General features: G+C 34.6%; 1 protein-coding gene across 32 annotated transcripts in view; it reads left to right on the top strand.

The window, feature by feature from the left end:
* CLASP2 (cytoplasmic linker associated protein 2) overlaps window positions 1-17,897 on the top strand; it is a 150,438-nt gene that overhangs the window by 99,414 nt on the left and 33,127 nt on the right. For 9 of the 32 annotated variants that reach the window (XM_059818361.1, XM_059818360.1, XM_059818367.1 and 6 more), the window contains 6 exons: window positions 667-690; window positions 3,502-3,519; window positions 5,451-5,552; window positions 10,725-10,895; window positions 11,844-11,951; window positions 17,063-17,169. In XM_059818361.1, coding sequence (XP_059674344.1) covers window positions 667-690; window positions 3,502-3,519; window positions 5,451-5,552; window positions 10,725-10,895; window positions 11,844-11,951; window positions 17,063-17,169 — 530 coding nt within the window. Of the gene's footprint in view, window positions 1-666; window positions 691-3,501; window positions 3,520-5,450; window positions 5,553-5,686; window positions 5,714-8,725; window positions 8,753-10,724; window positions 10,896-11,843; window positions 11,952-16,312; window positions 16,376-17,062; window positions 17,170-17,897 lie in introns of all 32 variants that reach the window. The other 23 variants (XM_059818353.1, XM_059818352.1, XM_059818351.1 and 20 more) reach the window with 6 other exon arrangements.

The following is a 17,897-nucleotide window of genomic DNA, read 5'->3' as shown; positions in this document are numbered from 1 at the left end:
AAGCATAAGGACATTCTCTGCTTTAGTTATTCTAAATGTTGACTATCGTTGACATCCTTAAGTATTAATGTCCTTTTTGGGGAGACTTGAGCTGTAATTATATATGCCTCACGCTAAATATTTTAATTTTGATTGCTACTGTCAGAATATGTATGCACTACCTTCTAGCTGAACTGGTAAATCTTTAATGCTTTTAAACCAGAGTGGAACTTTCTCCCATTTGTCCTCTGTCTTTATTGTGATGTCTTTTTCCCCTCCTGTCCCTTACCCCAGGTAGGGCTTCACGCTCAGTAGCAAGTTTTATAAGAAACAGAAATATTGTGGTTCAGTGATGATACAAGTAGGTACTGATGCTTCAGTAGCTCTTGACACCAAGCATGAAACAGTTTATATTTTATTGTAAGGGTTTGCTCAAATCTGGGTAATATAGAGAGATTCAACATCCCTGTGCAGGGTACTTATACCCTCTTCTGTAATTTTGTACCTTGTACTGAGAGAAACCAACTTTACTTAAGGTAGCTTATACATGCATGAACTAGATAAACATGTCTGCTGTATTTAATATTAATGTGTTTTCCTTAATTAATGTTTTATGACTCTGCTGTGAACACCTTTATTCTAACACACTAAGTTTTCCATGTTTCTTTGCCTGCTTTTTCAACAAAGAGGATACTTCTGACAAGATGGATGGTAAGAAATTGTTTAGTCTGTCCTCTAATTCTATTAAATATTTAATGAAGTGTCTTTTATGTAAAATTATTGATGTTTAATATATTTGTTCATTAACAAAATACTATGCTGTTTTCATTAACCTCTATGTAATCCTGATGTCTTAATGTGTGTTGTGTTATTGCTGTATTTGTCAATGTTTTTGATCATTAGTCTCTATCAGCAACAGAAACTTCATCAGAAACTGGATGCTACTCCTGTTTTTTTTAAAAAGCTCTATTAATTTTAGAGCAATTCTGTAATCAATACATGTTTTTTTTAACTAGTTCCATCGTGTTTCATAGTTTTACCTATAAAGTCAAATTTTTTTACTTCTTGGCGGAACAGCAATGGGAGAGCAGAAGATGCTTGACCTCATTATTGAGGATTTCAAAAAAATAACAACCAACTAAAATCTTCTCTTTCAAAATAACTTTGTCAAAATCTAGTCTAGCTACATAATTTGTAAGTGCCTGCAAATCCTGTAATACAATGTAATTCCATTAAAGGATACTTTGGTAAGAAGACCTACCTAGTAAAATAGCTTACTAAGTATTCCAGCTACATTTTAGCACTTAGTTTTTCTTAATTCGCTGTATTAAAGACATGGAGGGAGTTGTCATATATTTTTATCTGAACTGCAAAGCAGTTGAGAATCAGGCTTCTCTTAGCAGTTTTCTGTTTCAGGTGTGTGTAAGTAATACTTCCCATATAATAAAGTGACAGAGTCCCAGCTTGATACCTGATAATTCTAGTTCTAATTTATTGCTGGGGAACACTTAAGTCAGTTGTGTTTGCTACTTACTTAATAATTCTTGTCACATGTGTTTGTTAACAGTACATGTTTTGAAGAACGAGTAATTTACTGGAAGCAAAGCAGGCGATATATTTCATAGAAATGAAAACAGTGAGAAGGTAGATCTCTAAAACCGAGAATCCTGAATAATTTTAAAGCATAGATAATCAGTTTCATGAGAGATACTTTTCGGAAGAATTTGAGCCATTTTTTAATATTGCAGATGGCAAGCCTACTTTAATAAAATGAGGGGGGGTTGTACAGGATAGTAGTGTCTGTCTCGCTTATTTCCATATCAGATTTCCTTATGTTGCATATAATAGGATTTATTTATAACTATCTGTGCTAAACGCTTAATCTTGAGCTTTTGCACATTGTCACCAGCAATAAAGGTTCTCACGGCCATGCTTACAGGCTGCTTTTTCTGTTCAGATCAGCAGTCACAACTGATGGTGTCTCACACATCTGTTTAAAAATAGTAGGGGAAGTGCTGATGAGGTTCTGATCAGAATAACAGAATTTTTTTCTAAAGGATGTCTATAGTGATGATGTGCGAGACAGAATGAACAAGGTTTAGCTCTCTAGCTGTAGTTGTATGATACAGCTGCTCTGATGTAACTGCCACCAGGAGGAGCTAATTGGTTTTCCTTTTCCCACTAGTCTTGGCCACATGTTTTTACCACTTCGTTGACTAGAGCCTTGTAATACTCCATCATCAACCACTGTAGGCGAACAAACTCCAGAAAACTGATCTCATAAACCAAAAGTGAATAGCATTCTCTTACTTAGCTTTTGGAGCTGACAGTGAGCCTTTAGCCATCCAAAGCAGGTAGTAGCACAAGGGTAGAGAGGAAGGAGAAGTAGAACCACCCCTTTTAGGAACAGATAGCTGTTAGCCTGGCTTAGGTGTTGCATAGAACCTGCCTTCCAAGATCCAGCTCTGGAAGAATGTTGGATTTGGGGGGGTAGTTTAGGGTTAGGGGTTTTTTATACAGGCTGGCAAATTTGATCTGGAAAACTTGGAGGCACTCCTACATACATATTACTGTAACTGATTTTTGTGAAGAAATGTTGCAATTTACACTGAATTAATTTTTCAGAGGGAATTTTTAAAAATACTGCCCTGAAGATCATATGAGAAAGCCATAGCCAGATTTGCTGAGAAACTTAAGTTCAGGGTAGCCAAAGACACTAACAGATGTAATCATGGTAGTTCTCTTTCAAGACAGAAAAGTCAGAGAGTGAAAACAAAAATGGAAATACCCTTTGATTTTTTTTTTTTGAGGCATTTAATGTTTTTATCACTACTAATATATATTATTCCATAATCAGATTTGTTTCAAAGGAACTTAGAGTGGAAGGACTGCTGTATAGATAGCTTCCCATCAATTCCTAGGTACTGATGTCAGTAAAAAGATTGGTTCGACTTTCATTTCATAATCAAGCCTTGTTAAGCTTGGCATACTCATTCAAGTGTGATCTGGTTTCAGCAAGCTCATGTTACTACCACTTCTCTGAGCAAAACTTGATCTTGTGCATGTAGATTGTCAGAGTAATCGTGACTTAAATTCCAAGAAATCCTCCTTGCTGGCAGTTCGTATCAAATTATCACTGTCCAGTGTGAGAAACACTGTCTTTGTGTTTTTCTCTGAGATAACTTACAATAGTATGTTTTATATTTTCAGAAGAGCTTGCACTAAAATATTTTTGATGTCTGTTTTGATTGGTACATGCCATTTTGTTGACTTATCTCGTAGATTTTTTTTTAACAAGTTTGGAAGGCAGTGCTATATAATGTGTTCTTGTAAATCAGTAACAGTATAGTATGGATGTTTCTTGATAATTTTGCTTCATTTCAATAATGGAGTTGCAACACAAAAGCTGTAAACCTCTTGACTTGATAAACTTTGTCGAGATTCATAAGATTAATCTCAAGGGAAATGGAGAGACACAGTATTGTTTGGAATATCATGTATTTTATTATTTTTTCTGTTTAGGAACAGCTTCTGAAGATGGTAAGAAAATACTTTCATTAGAATAGCTAATATTTTCAGCTTCATATATTCATTGATGCAAATTAAGCTTTAAAAGTAGAATGTGATCTTTCTGGAGCTTTGTGGAGGTTCATAACTCCAGATAGCTTATGCATCTAATACTTGGTTGTCATGTAGTATTTTTTAAATTCTTTTTTTTTTTATTTTAATTCTCAAGTGCAAATACTCATCTGCAGTAGAAGTGTCATTGCTTAACTTTTTTATTGTAAAAAATATAGGAGCTTTATAATTTTGCATTTGATTTTTAAAGCAAATCTTGTCGCAGAATATTTCATCAAATGTGTTCATGCTCTGGGAAGCAGGTGCTACTATTACTCATCTCTCTGAGGCTTGGGAATTAGTTTTCAATATGCTAATAACATTTAAACCTGTCATTAGCGAATGGATGTAGAGACTCCAAGTGAGTTAACAGTTCATCTGCCTCACAAATACAAACTGGTTTTTTACTTTGATAAAATTGAACCAGGTTCCAAGCGATAATTTAACGTAGTATCAAAATAGTGGCACTCTGTATTCCTAAGTTTTTGGACCAAATTCTGAATGCAGTTACATGCCTTGCAGTCTCACAGCACTCAGTGGGAAAACATTGCCATTGCACGGGGATAACTAGTAGAGTTTGGATTAGTTAATCTAACCGTTCTTGCTAGTATATTGTTTTCTAATAGTTTAGTAAATAACCTCCTTTATCCTGATTCTCTTCTTATAGACTATCATCTATGGCTATTCCCTCTACTTGGATGAATAATATTAACTTGGTGGTCTCAATTCTGCTGTGGAAAGCCTAAAGAGGCTAGAACTAAATAACAGTCTGTGTACCTAATTCTTCTAGGTCAAATATTGACTTTACATATTTAGAAAATACTTTATGCTGTTTTTAAAAGTGGATTACTTGTTGAGCTAGATCCACCCTGTACAAGCTTCTTGGGTTTTGTTCTTGCAACATACAAGAACTATGGTTAGCATGGTTTTGATTTTTGTTTCATTTTTCTGTTGTTTTGAGAGGTTGGCTTAGGAAATGTACACAACTCTACTATTTTCTTTTATGATTAATCTTTCGGTTACCTATAATTCATCCAACTGGGTTCTTCCTTTCTTTTGTGTGTACTCTGGATGTTATAAGGAGCGTGGCTAATAATGCAGAAAGATTTAACTCAAAACCAAGATGGTTTAGCATTGTAGAGAGAAGTGAATCTATTGTTTTAGTTGTAGATACTCAGTTTAATCTGTCTCTTCCTCGGTTCTTCTGCCTGTTGAGGAGAGTAGTATTTCCTTGTATCATGTTGTCATTGAGAATTAGTTAAGCGTACTTAGTCTTTGCAAAATGCTGTAAAAGGCTTGGGAATTCCTGTAGAAGTCTATATGACTGTGGAAATAGGAAAGCTAGTATTTAGATTTCTAAAAAGAGGAGTGAAGTTAGGAAGAAATTTCAGAACCCTATTCAAAAAGTAGTCAACATAATTTTTGTAGTTTTATGACAGCAAAAGTAGAATTCCAACCACAGTAATCATGAGAAGACTGTACCTGGTACAGCAACATTAGCATATGCATTGCCCATTATATTTAATAAACTTCCCTTTTTTAATATAATCAACCTATTTATGTAGGAAGCAAGAACTAGCTAGCTAGTTCAGGATGTTTAAATGATAATGTGTAAATTGTTTACTGAAACATGTAGCATCGGAGGAGAAGTATTTTGATTCCTCAACTATTCAGTCCTTCAAGTTGTTCAAATTTCTACTAATTATCCCAAGCGAACTTTCACCGGTTGAGTTGTTATGTTACGCTTCTTTTTTTATCGACAGAAACTTAAGAAAATATTAGTAAATGCTACTGATGCTTTGCTTTCTACATTACAGTGGAAAAACTGACTTAATGCCATTTTACTTTTATAGGTCGTGTACGAACAAAGCTTTCAACGCCTTCTGTTGGTATTGGAAATTCAAAATCAGATTCCAGAGGACGGAGTAGAACCAAAGTGGTGTCACAGTCTCAGCGTATGTATTTTCTGTTCGTCAGTTATACCTGATAAAGAGGCCAAATGCTTAAGCATATATTCATTGACCAATGGCTACAGTCAAAGTTAATTTTTAAAAAAAGCTACATACTGAGTTGTTGTTCTGTGCCTTAGGTTCATCATCGCCAGACAAAAATGAAGGTATTTTTTTCAGTGTTTTGGGTCAGTGGTATTTGCATGCTTTTCTAATTCATGTTGTTTTTCTCTGGACAAAATACTAGGTTAGGTCTAGTTTGCCAATTAAATTAGATAATGTAACAGGAAATTAAATTACCCTTAAATTCTGTCTTCAATTATAACTTCTCAACATTCTTTTCCCCCCCTTTCTGACCTCCCAGCATGAAACACCAGTAAACTTCTGTGTCAGTTACATACGGCACATGGATGAGTAATACTGAAGAACAGCTAGGCTGAATGGTGTTCTCAATGTTACCTGTAAAACCTAATTTTTCATTTTTCAAAAAGTCTTATTCTTCAGCCAGAAATACCTGTTTTCATTTTAAGCTAGGCACTACTCTAGCTCTTGGATATATACTCCTTTTTTTGTAGTACAGCTGTTACCTTTACTTAACTCTTCTTTGGAGTAAAAAATACTAAACCCTAACTTTATAATCAGTTACTTAGCTTATATTGAATCAAACGATTAAAACAAGCAGTTTGCTGTGTGTCAGCTAATCCACAGTAATTTTTTATCTGTGTTTAGAAACCAAAGCAAAGGCAAAATTTCCAATTTAGCTGAGCATTCTGTCATTAATTAAAAAGACCTGATTACCTCACATTCTTTGGTGCTGGCTGACCCTACAGCAATTTGTTTACATATCTGATGCCTACAACAGACATATTTTGAGTAAGCTCTGTAGTGTTTTCAGATTCTCATCATTGTCTAATTAAGTGAAATGAATGAAAGGATCACAAATTAACAATAAAATTAAAATAACCAGTCCTGTAGTTTGTCAGGTCTAATGTTATAAACCCAGTAAATTATACAGGTTTTGAATTTTCCAGGACAATTATTTTGCTCTCAGTAACCATATCCACTTTCTTTTAATAAAGACCCTTAATTCTGTTTAATGGCAGAAACATTTCTTTTCATAGCAATGACTGCATTTAGCATAAATAGAATTACTTGAGAGGTTAAAAAAGCAGGTAAAAGAGTTTTGGGGTTTTTTTTTTCCTGTTAGAGTACTTCCCATTCAGTTTTGCATTATTTCATTTTCCAACAAATACAGTTGGATCTAACCTGATCCAGTGCTTGTAGGTTTTGTGAAATAAAACTTTCAAAAAATCTGAACAGATAAATATAAAATAATAAAATCCAATAACAGAAGTTCTTTTAAGTGATTTTTTGCTTTGACAGTGCTCTAATCCCACAAGTGTTTATGGGATGAGAGCTTGAAAATAAAGTCTAGTTACTGGCTGTGACAAAGGTTGTGCAAAACTTGTTTTACTTTTTAAGTGTTAAGATGACTAGACTGTATCATAAGCAAAGAATATTTGGATTAATAATTTAAGGGGGAGGGGAGGTAACAGTCCCATCAAATCACTGTTTCCCTTTATGAAAAGCTGTAAGCAGTATCTGTAACAATCTTTTCATTAGTAGTAGGAAAGTTCTGAAATAGGCTTTTTGAAAGTATCTTTGTACTTTGAATAGATTTGGTAAATTCTTAAAAAGTTAAGGTGTTTGATAAACTGTTTGGGGGAGGGTTAAATTTAGGTAGCAATATAAGACTTTTGTGATGATCGTTGTCATATTGATTAAACTAACTGTATATTCAGGGAAACAAACTGACGCTTTTTTAGTTTCTTTTTACTAATAATGACTTTTTTCCCAAGAGAATTCATTTTTGCATAGTATTAATGTCTAAAGAGATAAGTTGAATTGATACTGAAATAACTAGATTAGTCTACATATGATGATGAGTGAAAATTAAATGCATGAATGCATTTTAAAGCCTTTTATTACTACTTCTGTTCAGAACTGATGGCTTCAGATAGCTCTTAATAAACTGTCAGTGGGGGAGAACAAGAATTCTGAGATGTTTTAAGGAAGATAAACAGGGCAAATACAAATGGACAGGTGAAGGAGAAACGTCAGGCATTGTATGCCAGCTATTTGCGTGATGCCTCTTTATGTGACTGAAAATATTCATAGCATTGTGGGGAGTGAGATGCTTGATGTTTCCATACAGGGGATTGTTTTACTTCCCCAGCTTATAGTGGGAAAATAGCTTCATATTAGATTTAAGCTTTTATTTTTTTAAAACGCACTGTAACACAGATGCTTTTGTAAATTTAGGGTTACAACTGTTTAGCACTTCTGTTCAAAGATCATTTTATGAAAGACTTGCAAATTTGAATGCTTTTACAAAAGATACCTTTTTAGGGTTTTAGAAGCCCTTTGCTCTTCCTCTTCTATTTGAAATTATAAAATAAATGCATATGCAATCTATGGCTCATTATTTTCTTCTTATCTATGGAAAAAAATTTTTCCATTTTTTTTCCTCTCCCTTCCTGTTTGGTTGTCAGGTAATTCAGCAAGGTGTGCTAAAATTACATTACAATCTTCATTCAGAGAAAAAGAATTAAATTTCTGAATGGAAACAAATTCTTACTTTTATACTTCAAATTAGTTTTAAAGAGGAAAACCTGAAATTCTGTGCAAGTCTTTTCAGTTGTGCCATTGTGAGGTTTTTTTTTTGTCATCCACCGCATCTGCAGCTCAGTTCCTTTACTGTCTGTCTCAAGAAAAAATGTTTTGGCCTTGTGTGTAATTTTTGTTCAGCTGTTGAACTTCTTGAACCTTTTTGGCAATGTAATATTCTTTAAGTAATATGAAGGCTACAGTTTCATGTTTAATTGAAATTTAATTCTTCAGTATTATCCAGTTGTTGATTAGAAAGCTGAAGAATTGTAATTTGCTTGTGCAGCTTTGCTTCATCTGCTTTGTACATATAGCATCTGAGTTTACTTCTTCAACTGTGGAAGCTACTTAAAAGCCCTGCTTTAGCATAACCCCCTTGTGGCTTTTTTTCCTGTGTGAAATGACTAAAGCTTTCTTATTTCCATTTGCCATCCATTTTTTAATCTGCTCTGCTCCCTCCCTCTTCATGGATTATAAATCCCTACCCTAATCCTGCCTTTACACTTGTTCAGGATCACAGTCTGCTAACCCTATTGGTGGTAAGAGTCTACAGAATTTGTGTATACATCATTGTTTGATCACCTGTTTGACATATCTCATTTAAGGACCCTATTCAGCAGAAATTGTGGCTCACTTTTTTCCATATGCTGCACTTCCCTAATTGGATATAATCCTTATTTAGAAGACAGTAGAGATGGGAGGTTTTTGTTATTTTGGAATACTGTTTAGTAATCCCTTTTTCATCATTTAGTTCACTTAGATCTACTACTGGTGGTACTACTGCCAACAGTATACCAGTGCTGTTATTAGCACAATATTTTCTGGATATTAAGCTTCATTTGGTTTATTTATGCTAGAGTGGTACATTTTGCAGGTCAGACAATAGAAAGATAAATAAAGTATTAGAATGAGAGGTTGCATTTCTTCTGTATATTCTGAGAAGAGTAAGTGTTTCAGGTTTCCGACCTGTTGAAGAAAATCCAGAAGTCTCCGGCAGAGTGAAAACTTTTACAATATTTTAATTGTTTTAAAGAGATATAAAATATTGGAGGCTAGGAAGAAGGCGTAGTAGTATCACATCTAAGTTGAAATGCCCTGATATGAAGAAACTGCCAAACCCTTAATTTTTGCAGACCACAGCAATTTAAAAGATTTGCCTATTCTTTTTTTGCTATAGAAGCTATGCTTGTTTTTTCCAGGCTGTGTAATATTTTATTTATCATTTCTGCTGAATAGGTCCATAGTTTGGAAAAGGGATTTTGCAAAATAATCATTTCAAGTTTGAATTCAAACAATGAATCTGAAAGTATATGCATGGTGCATTGTTTTAGTTTTTTCCCTTCCACCCAGCATATGTTTTATTTTGTTTGGGATTTTGTTTCTTTCCCCATATAGTCAAGCTTTAATCAACTTGTATCTTTTTAAAATGTGCCTCATAAGAAGTAACCCATGAAACTCACTTGAGATGTTGCATGTTAAGTCTGTAGATCTGATAGCATAGCCGTGGTCATACAGTTACCTGATTATTTTTAAAAGATTAATGAAAGGTTTGTATCTGTACGTAATTAACTTTTGGTTAAAATTATGTTTTGCTTTTTATTTGGTCAGACTTCTTTTAACTCTGCAGCTGGAAACAATATGTTGATCAACTGGTGGTATAAATTGGTTATAAGTAGAGAAGAGTGGATTCTTTTTTAGGCCTTAGAACTTAAACTTTCTGTAACTGAAATATCAAAATTAGGGATCAGTGACCAGTTTCTGGTAATGAATACAGTGTGTTGAAATGAACATTTATAGCACTTTGTAATGTGCAGTTTTGATTAATAAAAATGTAAGACGCTTAAATATGTCTTCATCCATTTTTAGCTTGTTTAAAACTAATTGAAGATTTTCTTCGAATTTGTGGGGTAACCTCCACAGAAATGAACATGAGTATTTTAATTGTCTTCAGTGACTTTTTATTGAACTTCTCAGAGTAGTGCTTGAAGAGCCCATGCTTTTAAAAGCAAGGGAGAAGAGTTTAAATGTTAGGAAAATTATGTTATTTTATTATAACATTGGCTGCATTGCAAGAGCTGGGATAATTATGAAATCACTAGTTTAAAGTTGCTCCCTTTAGCTTTCTAGCAGTTCTGTTCTTTTTTCTTTTCTTTTTTAATAGAAAATGTGATTAGTGAGACCATGTAGCTTAAAGAATGAACACACCAATGTTCATGTTAGGGACATTGGAAATGTTGATGAAGACTAGAAATACTATTTATGGTTTCTTGAGCGTATCTAGTGCTAAATACCATGCCAAGTGCTTCCTTGCATTGATAATTTTATCTACGTTGTATGTAGTGCTATAAGAACTTGGACCAGGGTTTTCTATGTCACAGTTTTATCTTGTAAGTTTTTCCAGATCATTTCAATCTACCACCGCTCTCCTACTAACTTTAAGCGTTTTTTTCTTTTTAACCATGGTGGTTTATCTTCTGTGCTGTTACTTACATTTATTCATTTTGCCTTCAGCTGGCAGTAGATCTGGGTCTCCTGGAAGAGTTTTGACAACAACCACGCTTTCCACTATGAACACAGGAGTTCAGAGAGTGTTAGTGAATCCTGCAACTGCACAAAAACGAAGCAAAATCCCACGAAGTCAGGGATGCAGTAGAGAAGCTAGTCCTTCTAGATTGTCAGTAGGTAAGAATCGTGGAATAATTCTTTGTTTCATTATAGCCCTTCTTACTTTAAGTGCTGGATATCTACAGCTTGCGTTTAGTTATGGGTGGGTGATAAAATTTGAATGCATATTGATAATCTAAAATGTGCCTGTATTGTGAGACTAGTCCTTGATATACAAGACAGTTTTAAATTTAGGCAGAAACTTTATTTTTTTGCTGTCAGAATGCAGTAGTTGTTCTTTTCCTTACCTCCCTGTCTTTCTTCTTTCACCTTTCTTCACTTCTTATCCCCACCCCCAAAATACCCACATCCATTGAATGGAAGTGTGATGCCATTTTGAAAAGATTGTTTTCTTCATTACTTTTGTGTGTCTTCTGCTTATGTGTGCGTGCATGTGTGTACTTCTGTGATACAAAAATGAATGTCATACCTCTTAAACCTCACGGTATAACCTGATTACACTTTATTACAAACAATATTATTGAAAAATATCAGTTGACTTTAATGGCATTGTTGCTGTTCTTTGTATTTTGATTTTTACATTAGCTCTACCTTTATATTTTCCTTCTTTAGAAAGCTGTGGGTTTTTTCATTTGCGTTACCATTGATTGACTTGATTTCGACCACAAATTCTGAATCAATACTCTGTTGATATTTTTCGTTGCTTGTTGCCTGTCTGTCCTTTTCAAGAGGTTTTTCAACCATTCTGTAAAGAGTTGGTAAATCCCCTTTTTTAGTTGAGCGAAGAAATAATTTCATTGAACTGGCTACATTTAGTGTAATCCAGCACAATCAAGAAAGTGTGTGGAAACAGTTATGGCTTATAATACGACATAATCATCAGTGTCTTGTCTTAGAAATACGTCTTTGATCTTACTTGCAAAACAGAATTGCATTAAAACTGCAACTTTTCTTATGTCTTCTCCCTTCTGTGCCGCTGTTTGTCTGTACCCTGAATCATACTAGCACGAGGCAGCCGCATTCCTCGGCCTAGTGTGAGTCAGGGGTGCAGTCGGGAGGCCAGCCGTGAAAGTAGCAGGGACACAAGCCCTGTCCGCTCTTTTCCACCCCTTGGTAAGTACTCAGAGCCCCTTGTTGTGCATGGCTGTCTTTGCCCTTCATTATGTGCACCTAACGAATCCGTGCCTCCTTCATTTAGCTTGTAGCCGGCCACCATTATTTTCCCTTCCTTTGGCTCACTCACCACTTACTTCAATGGAAAATTGCCCAATGTGTGAATGGGTTGCACATTTGAAAAATAAACGTTTTGCTAGTGTTAGTCTTAAATACCAAGTCTGGAAAGGTGTGTGATACACAGCGCCCAGAGACCTTTTTTTGCAAAGGCAATTCTGCTTTTGGAAAGTTTTTAGAAATTATGTGTTTCTCTCTTTATTACAGCAATCATTGCTTGGGTGCAGTTAGATGATCTATTTCTCACTGACCAGCTAGAGGAAAGAATACAGTGTGGTTGTCATCCTCTGCCTTTTCTTGCATCAACAGCTAGGGTCTGCTGGTATTCAAAATTGCTGCCTAGTTAATGAATCATTTTGGTGTGTAAGAAGAAAACACGCTCCATTTTATGTCTCCTTAGCTATACTGTTATTGCTGTATTATGTGAAAAAATAATAAAAATTTTAACTTTTTGCTATTAAAGCAAGTAAATACGACGGTGCAGCTAAGGGACCGATCCACTGAAGCAGAACTGTATTCTGAGGCTGCTTTCCATTTTCTAAAAATGAACAGGGCAAGTAGTGAAGTCCTCATACAAGTAGATGAACCAAAGTACAGTTCAGAAGTTTACTTTTAATCTGTGTAGAACAAGTGATAAGTAATTGAAGTTGCAGCTGTTGTTACATAGGGAAGAAGAGAGGAACTGAAAACTTTAGCATTCAGACATGAGCAGCCACGTTCAGTCCTCATTCCTAGAGCTGCTATAAGCAAAAGTTTTGTTTGCATCTCGTATTTCAGCTTATTGGCCTGAAACTTAAAAGATTTTGCAAGATTGTCAAGCTGTGGTCTGTTTCTGAAATGTTAATGAGACATAGGAAAATTAGCTTATAATTTTTTTTAACATGTTGTTGGTTAAGGATTAGGGAAGCTTCTCATCTCCATGTATCCTTGTCAAGGTTACTACAAAGTTCGTAGTAAATTTTGATATGTCTTTTTACATATCAGGGTGGGTTTTTCTGATTGTTTGGTAATACAAAACTGTCTGTATCTGAAACTGATCTTTTTTGGTGTTACCTTTGTCTGAGTTAGTCTTCAGTATGTATCCCTCTTTTTTTTGTTCAAGTGTAGCTTACAGTTACGGACTTTGTAATACTAGCTGTTAAACATAGTCTGAAAATAGTAAATCTCTGGTTTCTATCTCAAATTGAGGCACCTGACCGTACTCCTAATTAGCGTTGGAAGTCTATTGTGGTCTGTTAAGGCAGTATGCTTCCTGTCAGCCATGCTTTTATTGGGAAAATACAGATTAATTGAATGAAAGCTGTTTCAATAACTAATGCTAATTTGCCCAGATGCTATTTAATTGGGGAATTAAATTAAAAGTACACATTATGCAGGAGCCATTAGTAAACTTGTATCTTTTAGTAAAACACAGCTGGCAGACTGTGTTGTAGTACATTTATCTTCTTTTCTTTTAAAAATGAGGGTATTTTCCAGATCTTTTTGTGCTTCTTTTGCTACCTTACAGCTTGACTTCAGTTGCATGCATGCGAGATTTAATTTACATTTTACATTTGGTCAAATGCTTGTTATCCTAAGAAATCTGTATCAAACTGATTCCATAAGATGGGTCAGTGGGACGGATGCTACTTGAGGTTTTATTTTTACTGATGGAGTTTAATTTTTGTATTCGGATATCAAAACAAGTATCTATACAAATTCAATAGATTGAATTGTCGGACAACACAGAGAATGCAAAGTAGCATGTATAGGAATCCAGTGTTTTTTAAAAAAAAAAAAAAACAGCTATACCTCGAATAGATCAGGATTCCTAGGATTTCTTCTAGTATGAGTTATTATTTGAATGATTTTGAGTGTCATTCAGTGTTTTGTTGTGCCAGTTTTGTCTTATGGGATGCTATTAACTTCTGTCAAAAATATTAAATTTAATGTTATTCAGGGGTACAAGTGGAAGATGAAATAAGGCAAGTTCAGCTCTGTTTGTAGCTAGAGACAGTTTTACATGGGATTGGAGGGGGGAATGTGATTTGTACTGCATCTGATTCTCAGCACAGAAATTTTGGCTTACAAATGCTAAGCCCTTTGGGGCATAAAACAACCCAAATGCTACATAATTGCTTCTTTGTATATATTGGGATGAAGTGTTTATGTCATCTCACAACTCAGTATAAGATTATAAACTGAGAGATAACAGCTACTCTGAGAAGCAAGTGATTTGTAATTCATATGGAAGTGCCTATTTTTCTGTTACATATAGTTAATATTAAATATCAGAGTAGTTTAATTTCCATATTTTAGCTAAGAAATTGCGTTATTTTGAGTCCATTTGAAATCTTACCTTGATTCATCTTTTAAAAAATGAAAGAACAAAAGTAAATACTTGCACAATTTCTGCAGTTTGAGGAGTACAAAGAATATTCTTTAAAATATGCTTTGGAATGAGGTACGTTTGAGCCAATATAGTGCTTCCTTTCACTGTCTTAAAAATTTGTCCAGCATATTTCAAATGTATATGGGGGTCAGATTGTCTTGAATTGTATGCCTAAAATTTGAATTTTTGATTGTACCTTTAATTTTCAGGGCTTGTTGATGCAGAGCAATAGAAAGGTTTATCCCATTATTGCTTGTATTTAGAATAATAGAATCGTTTAAGTTGGAAAACACCTTTAAGATCATCAAGTCCAACTACTAAGCTAACAGTGCCAAGTCCACCACTAACCATGTCCCTAAGCACCTCATCCACATGGCTTTTAAATACCTCAGGGATGGTGACTCAACCACCACCATTTAAAGCTCTGTCAGCCTTGATGCCTGTGTTTTGACAGCCTCAGTCCTGTCTCCTTTTCCATGCTGAGACATACTTTCTAAAGAACCAAGTATTCCACAAAGCACTAGTTGTAAAATAAAATCCCCTAGCTGAACAGCTTCATGCAGGTTTAGTTTGAGATAAAATACATTGCTGTACTCTATGTAAGGAATAAAGAACTTAAATGGAAAAAACACAATGTTGTTTCCAGGACCTTTACAGGACTTAAGATCATTTTGGAGTTCACTCAGGTTAAGAGGTGTGCTTTGCCAAATGTGATTTGATCCTTGTCAGGGTTATTTGATTCAAATCAGACTCTTAAATTGTCTATGTTAATCAGAGTAAAGGATGATTCATTTGATTCCTGGTTTCTATTTATACTACTTTATATATTCGAAAGGTGTAAAATATTTGCATTTACAGTTTTTTATTAAATAGTAAGATTATATCTGGGGTTCCTATCACTGTGGGTGGACATTTGAATTCAAGTTAAAGTTGTCAAAACCAGTTTTGTTTATGTGGCTGTGAAGTTCTAACTTAAGTGAACTGAAGAAAGAAGATGAATTGTTTAAAAACACATTGAATTTAAAATTACTTGGTTTAAGAAAGAAAATATTAGCAATGGTGAGTTAACTTCTTCAGAATCTCTGAAAGACCAGTTCTATATAAGTGCCAGAAGGAGAAGGGTACTCAGTTTTATTCAGAAGTCCCTAAGGACCGTTGGTTCCCACTTTCCATTACTTTAAAGAATATTAATGAGCTATAGTAACGAACATAAATGTATCAATTTCACATTTTATTTATTTAAAGAAAACAATATAAATGTGAAATATTAATTGCATTAAATTATTTTAAACTTTTAATTAAAATGGAATAATTTTAACTTTTATCTACATATACTGAGTTTTAACTGAGATTGATTTGTCTGCACATAGGCAAGAACTCAAGTTTATACAAATTGTCAGCTGCTAACACAGTAAGTTCATGCAGGAGCCACTTTTTTGGAGATAATGTTGGTACGTGAGCTCTGGCTCTGACTTGAACACTTAGAATTGAGTTAACTCTACAATGGAAGACCAGTATCAGTGGAACTTTTTAGATATTTCTGAGGATTCTGTTTGTGTGTGTGTGCGTGCATGTGTGTCTACACATTTTTTCTTCTTTGAACTTAAACATACTTGCTTTTAATCTGCTCTTAATCTTTTAAATTAAAAAAAATGCATGAAATGTCCAGTGTACGTAAACTTACATAATTCTATGTAATCATATTCTATATAATTAAAGAACTTCTCTGAAGCTTTTTCCTTCTGTGTAATACTCAGTTTCTTGTGCTAAAGCTGAATCTTTTTGATAAATATTCTCTTGTTCAACTAAGCAACTATTGCAGCACTTTGATTCCATGGTGGTAGATAGGGTTTATATGATCCTGTTATTACAGCTTCCAGACATCACTCCAGATCCACTGGTGCCCTCTACACTCCTGATGTTTATGGGGCTGCAGGTGAAGGATGAGTACACTTTGCTGTCATCTGTGCAGTCATCCTGGATTTTTTTTTTCCCCACCCACTTGGTTATTTTCATAGTTCAGTTTTAAAAAACATTATTTATATTAATTTGAGTTTTGTGGTTTTAGTAATCCAGATAGATGTGTTTATGCTGCTAGATTTTGTCTCCACCCCCACCCTCTGATGTTAATCCTTTTCTTACTTAACAACAATCATTTTATTTTTACTTGCAGAATAACTTCTTTTAGTTTTCCATTTTCAGTATTTGTAGAGCATTCTTTATGCATGTAGTTTTCTAATCAGCACTCTCGATAGCCTTCCTATTTTATTTGCTTTCTTTTTGAATGAAAACAAAAACCCAAAATGAAGAAGACATTAATTTTAAAAAAAAAAGAAGGGTTCTGTCAGTTAAAACCATTGGTTTGTGGGTTTTTTCCCCCCTGTGATACTGGAATAGAATGTTTGTATATGACTGGGTTTTTACTTAATTGTTTACTTTTCGCTGCGCCACTGAAGACTTCAGAGTGAAAATAACCAGTATTTTAGCCAATATATAATTTGTTAGAAATGTTAAGCAAATGCTTTTCTTCTGCTTGGGTTTTTTTAAGTGAGTGTGGTATTAATGTCTCCTGTTGCTATTCTGACTGAATTCTTTATATTCATTTTTGTTGTTACTGTAACAGGTACTGGCTTTGGAATTAGTCAGTCGAGTAGATTGTCGTCATCAGTTAGCGCTATGCGAGTTCTGAACACGGGTTCTGACGTGGAAGAGGCAGTAGCAGATGCTTTGGTAAGAATCTCGCATTTACCTTGTGTAGGGGACAGACTCTTAAAATGTTTGGTACTTCAACATAAGTATGCAAAAGAACTTGCCATTCATTACTTTATTGGCTTCTAGGTGGGGAAAAAAGAGAAACTGAATTATTAGAGCTGCAAAGTATTGGAATTTTTGTTCAATACAGAAGTCTTAACTTTTGAGAACTGTACTTTTTTCCATGGCAGACAAGAAATAGTCTCGGACTGTTCTGTTGGAGTGGCCCAAGGAGACACTTGAGCAGGCAGCACTAACCAGAAGTTTCCTCCAACATCCAGACAAACTTCTGGATAGGTTGAAGTGTTGTCAGAGCTGGGAATGATGACAGCTAAAGCACTCTGCTTATCATAAGCCTGGGTTCCATTTATAGTTGTTCTTTCTGACAACATGTGAGATTGATGCCAAAGAGATGAACTGAGGGCTCGGCAGGCAGTGTTTCATAAGTTTAGTTTTTATTTTCTTTTGTTTTCAAAATGTTACACTGAATTTAAAACTGGTTATGTCATTCCCTTTCTTAACCTTTACTGTTCTTTAAAAGGATGGGTTTGGCTCCCTGCCCCAGTTAGCCAAACTGAATGCATCATGTATTTTGCTATTCTGGCATTTACATCAGCAAGCTGAAATCTTCAATTAATTTAAAATACTGACACTATGAATCAGATACTTTTTTTTAATACGGTATTGTATACTATTTGCATATAATT

This window comes from Gavia stellata, chromosome 6, assembly GCF_030936135.1.
Source record: "Gavia stellata isolate bGavSte3 chromosome 6, bGavSte3.hap2, whole genome shotgun sequence".
NCBI classification, from domain to species: Eukaryota; Metazoa; Chordata; class Aves; order Gaviiformes; family Gaviidae; genus Gavia; species Gavia stellata.
Note: the sequence above shows the minus strand (reverse complement) of the source record. Positions and strands in the feature narration are given on the sequence as shown.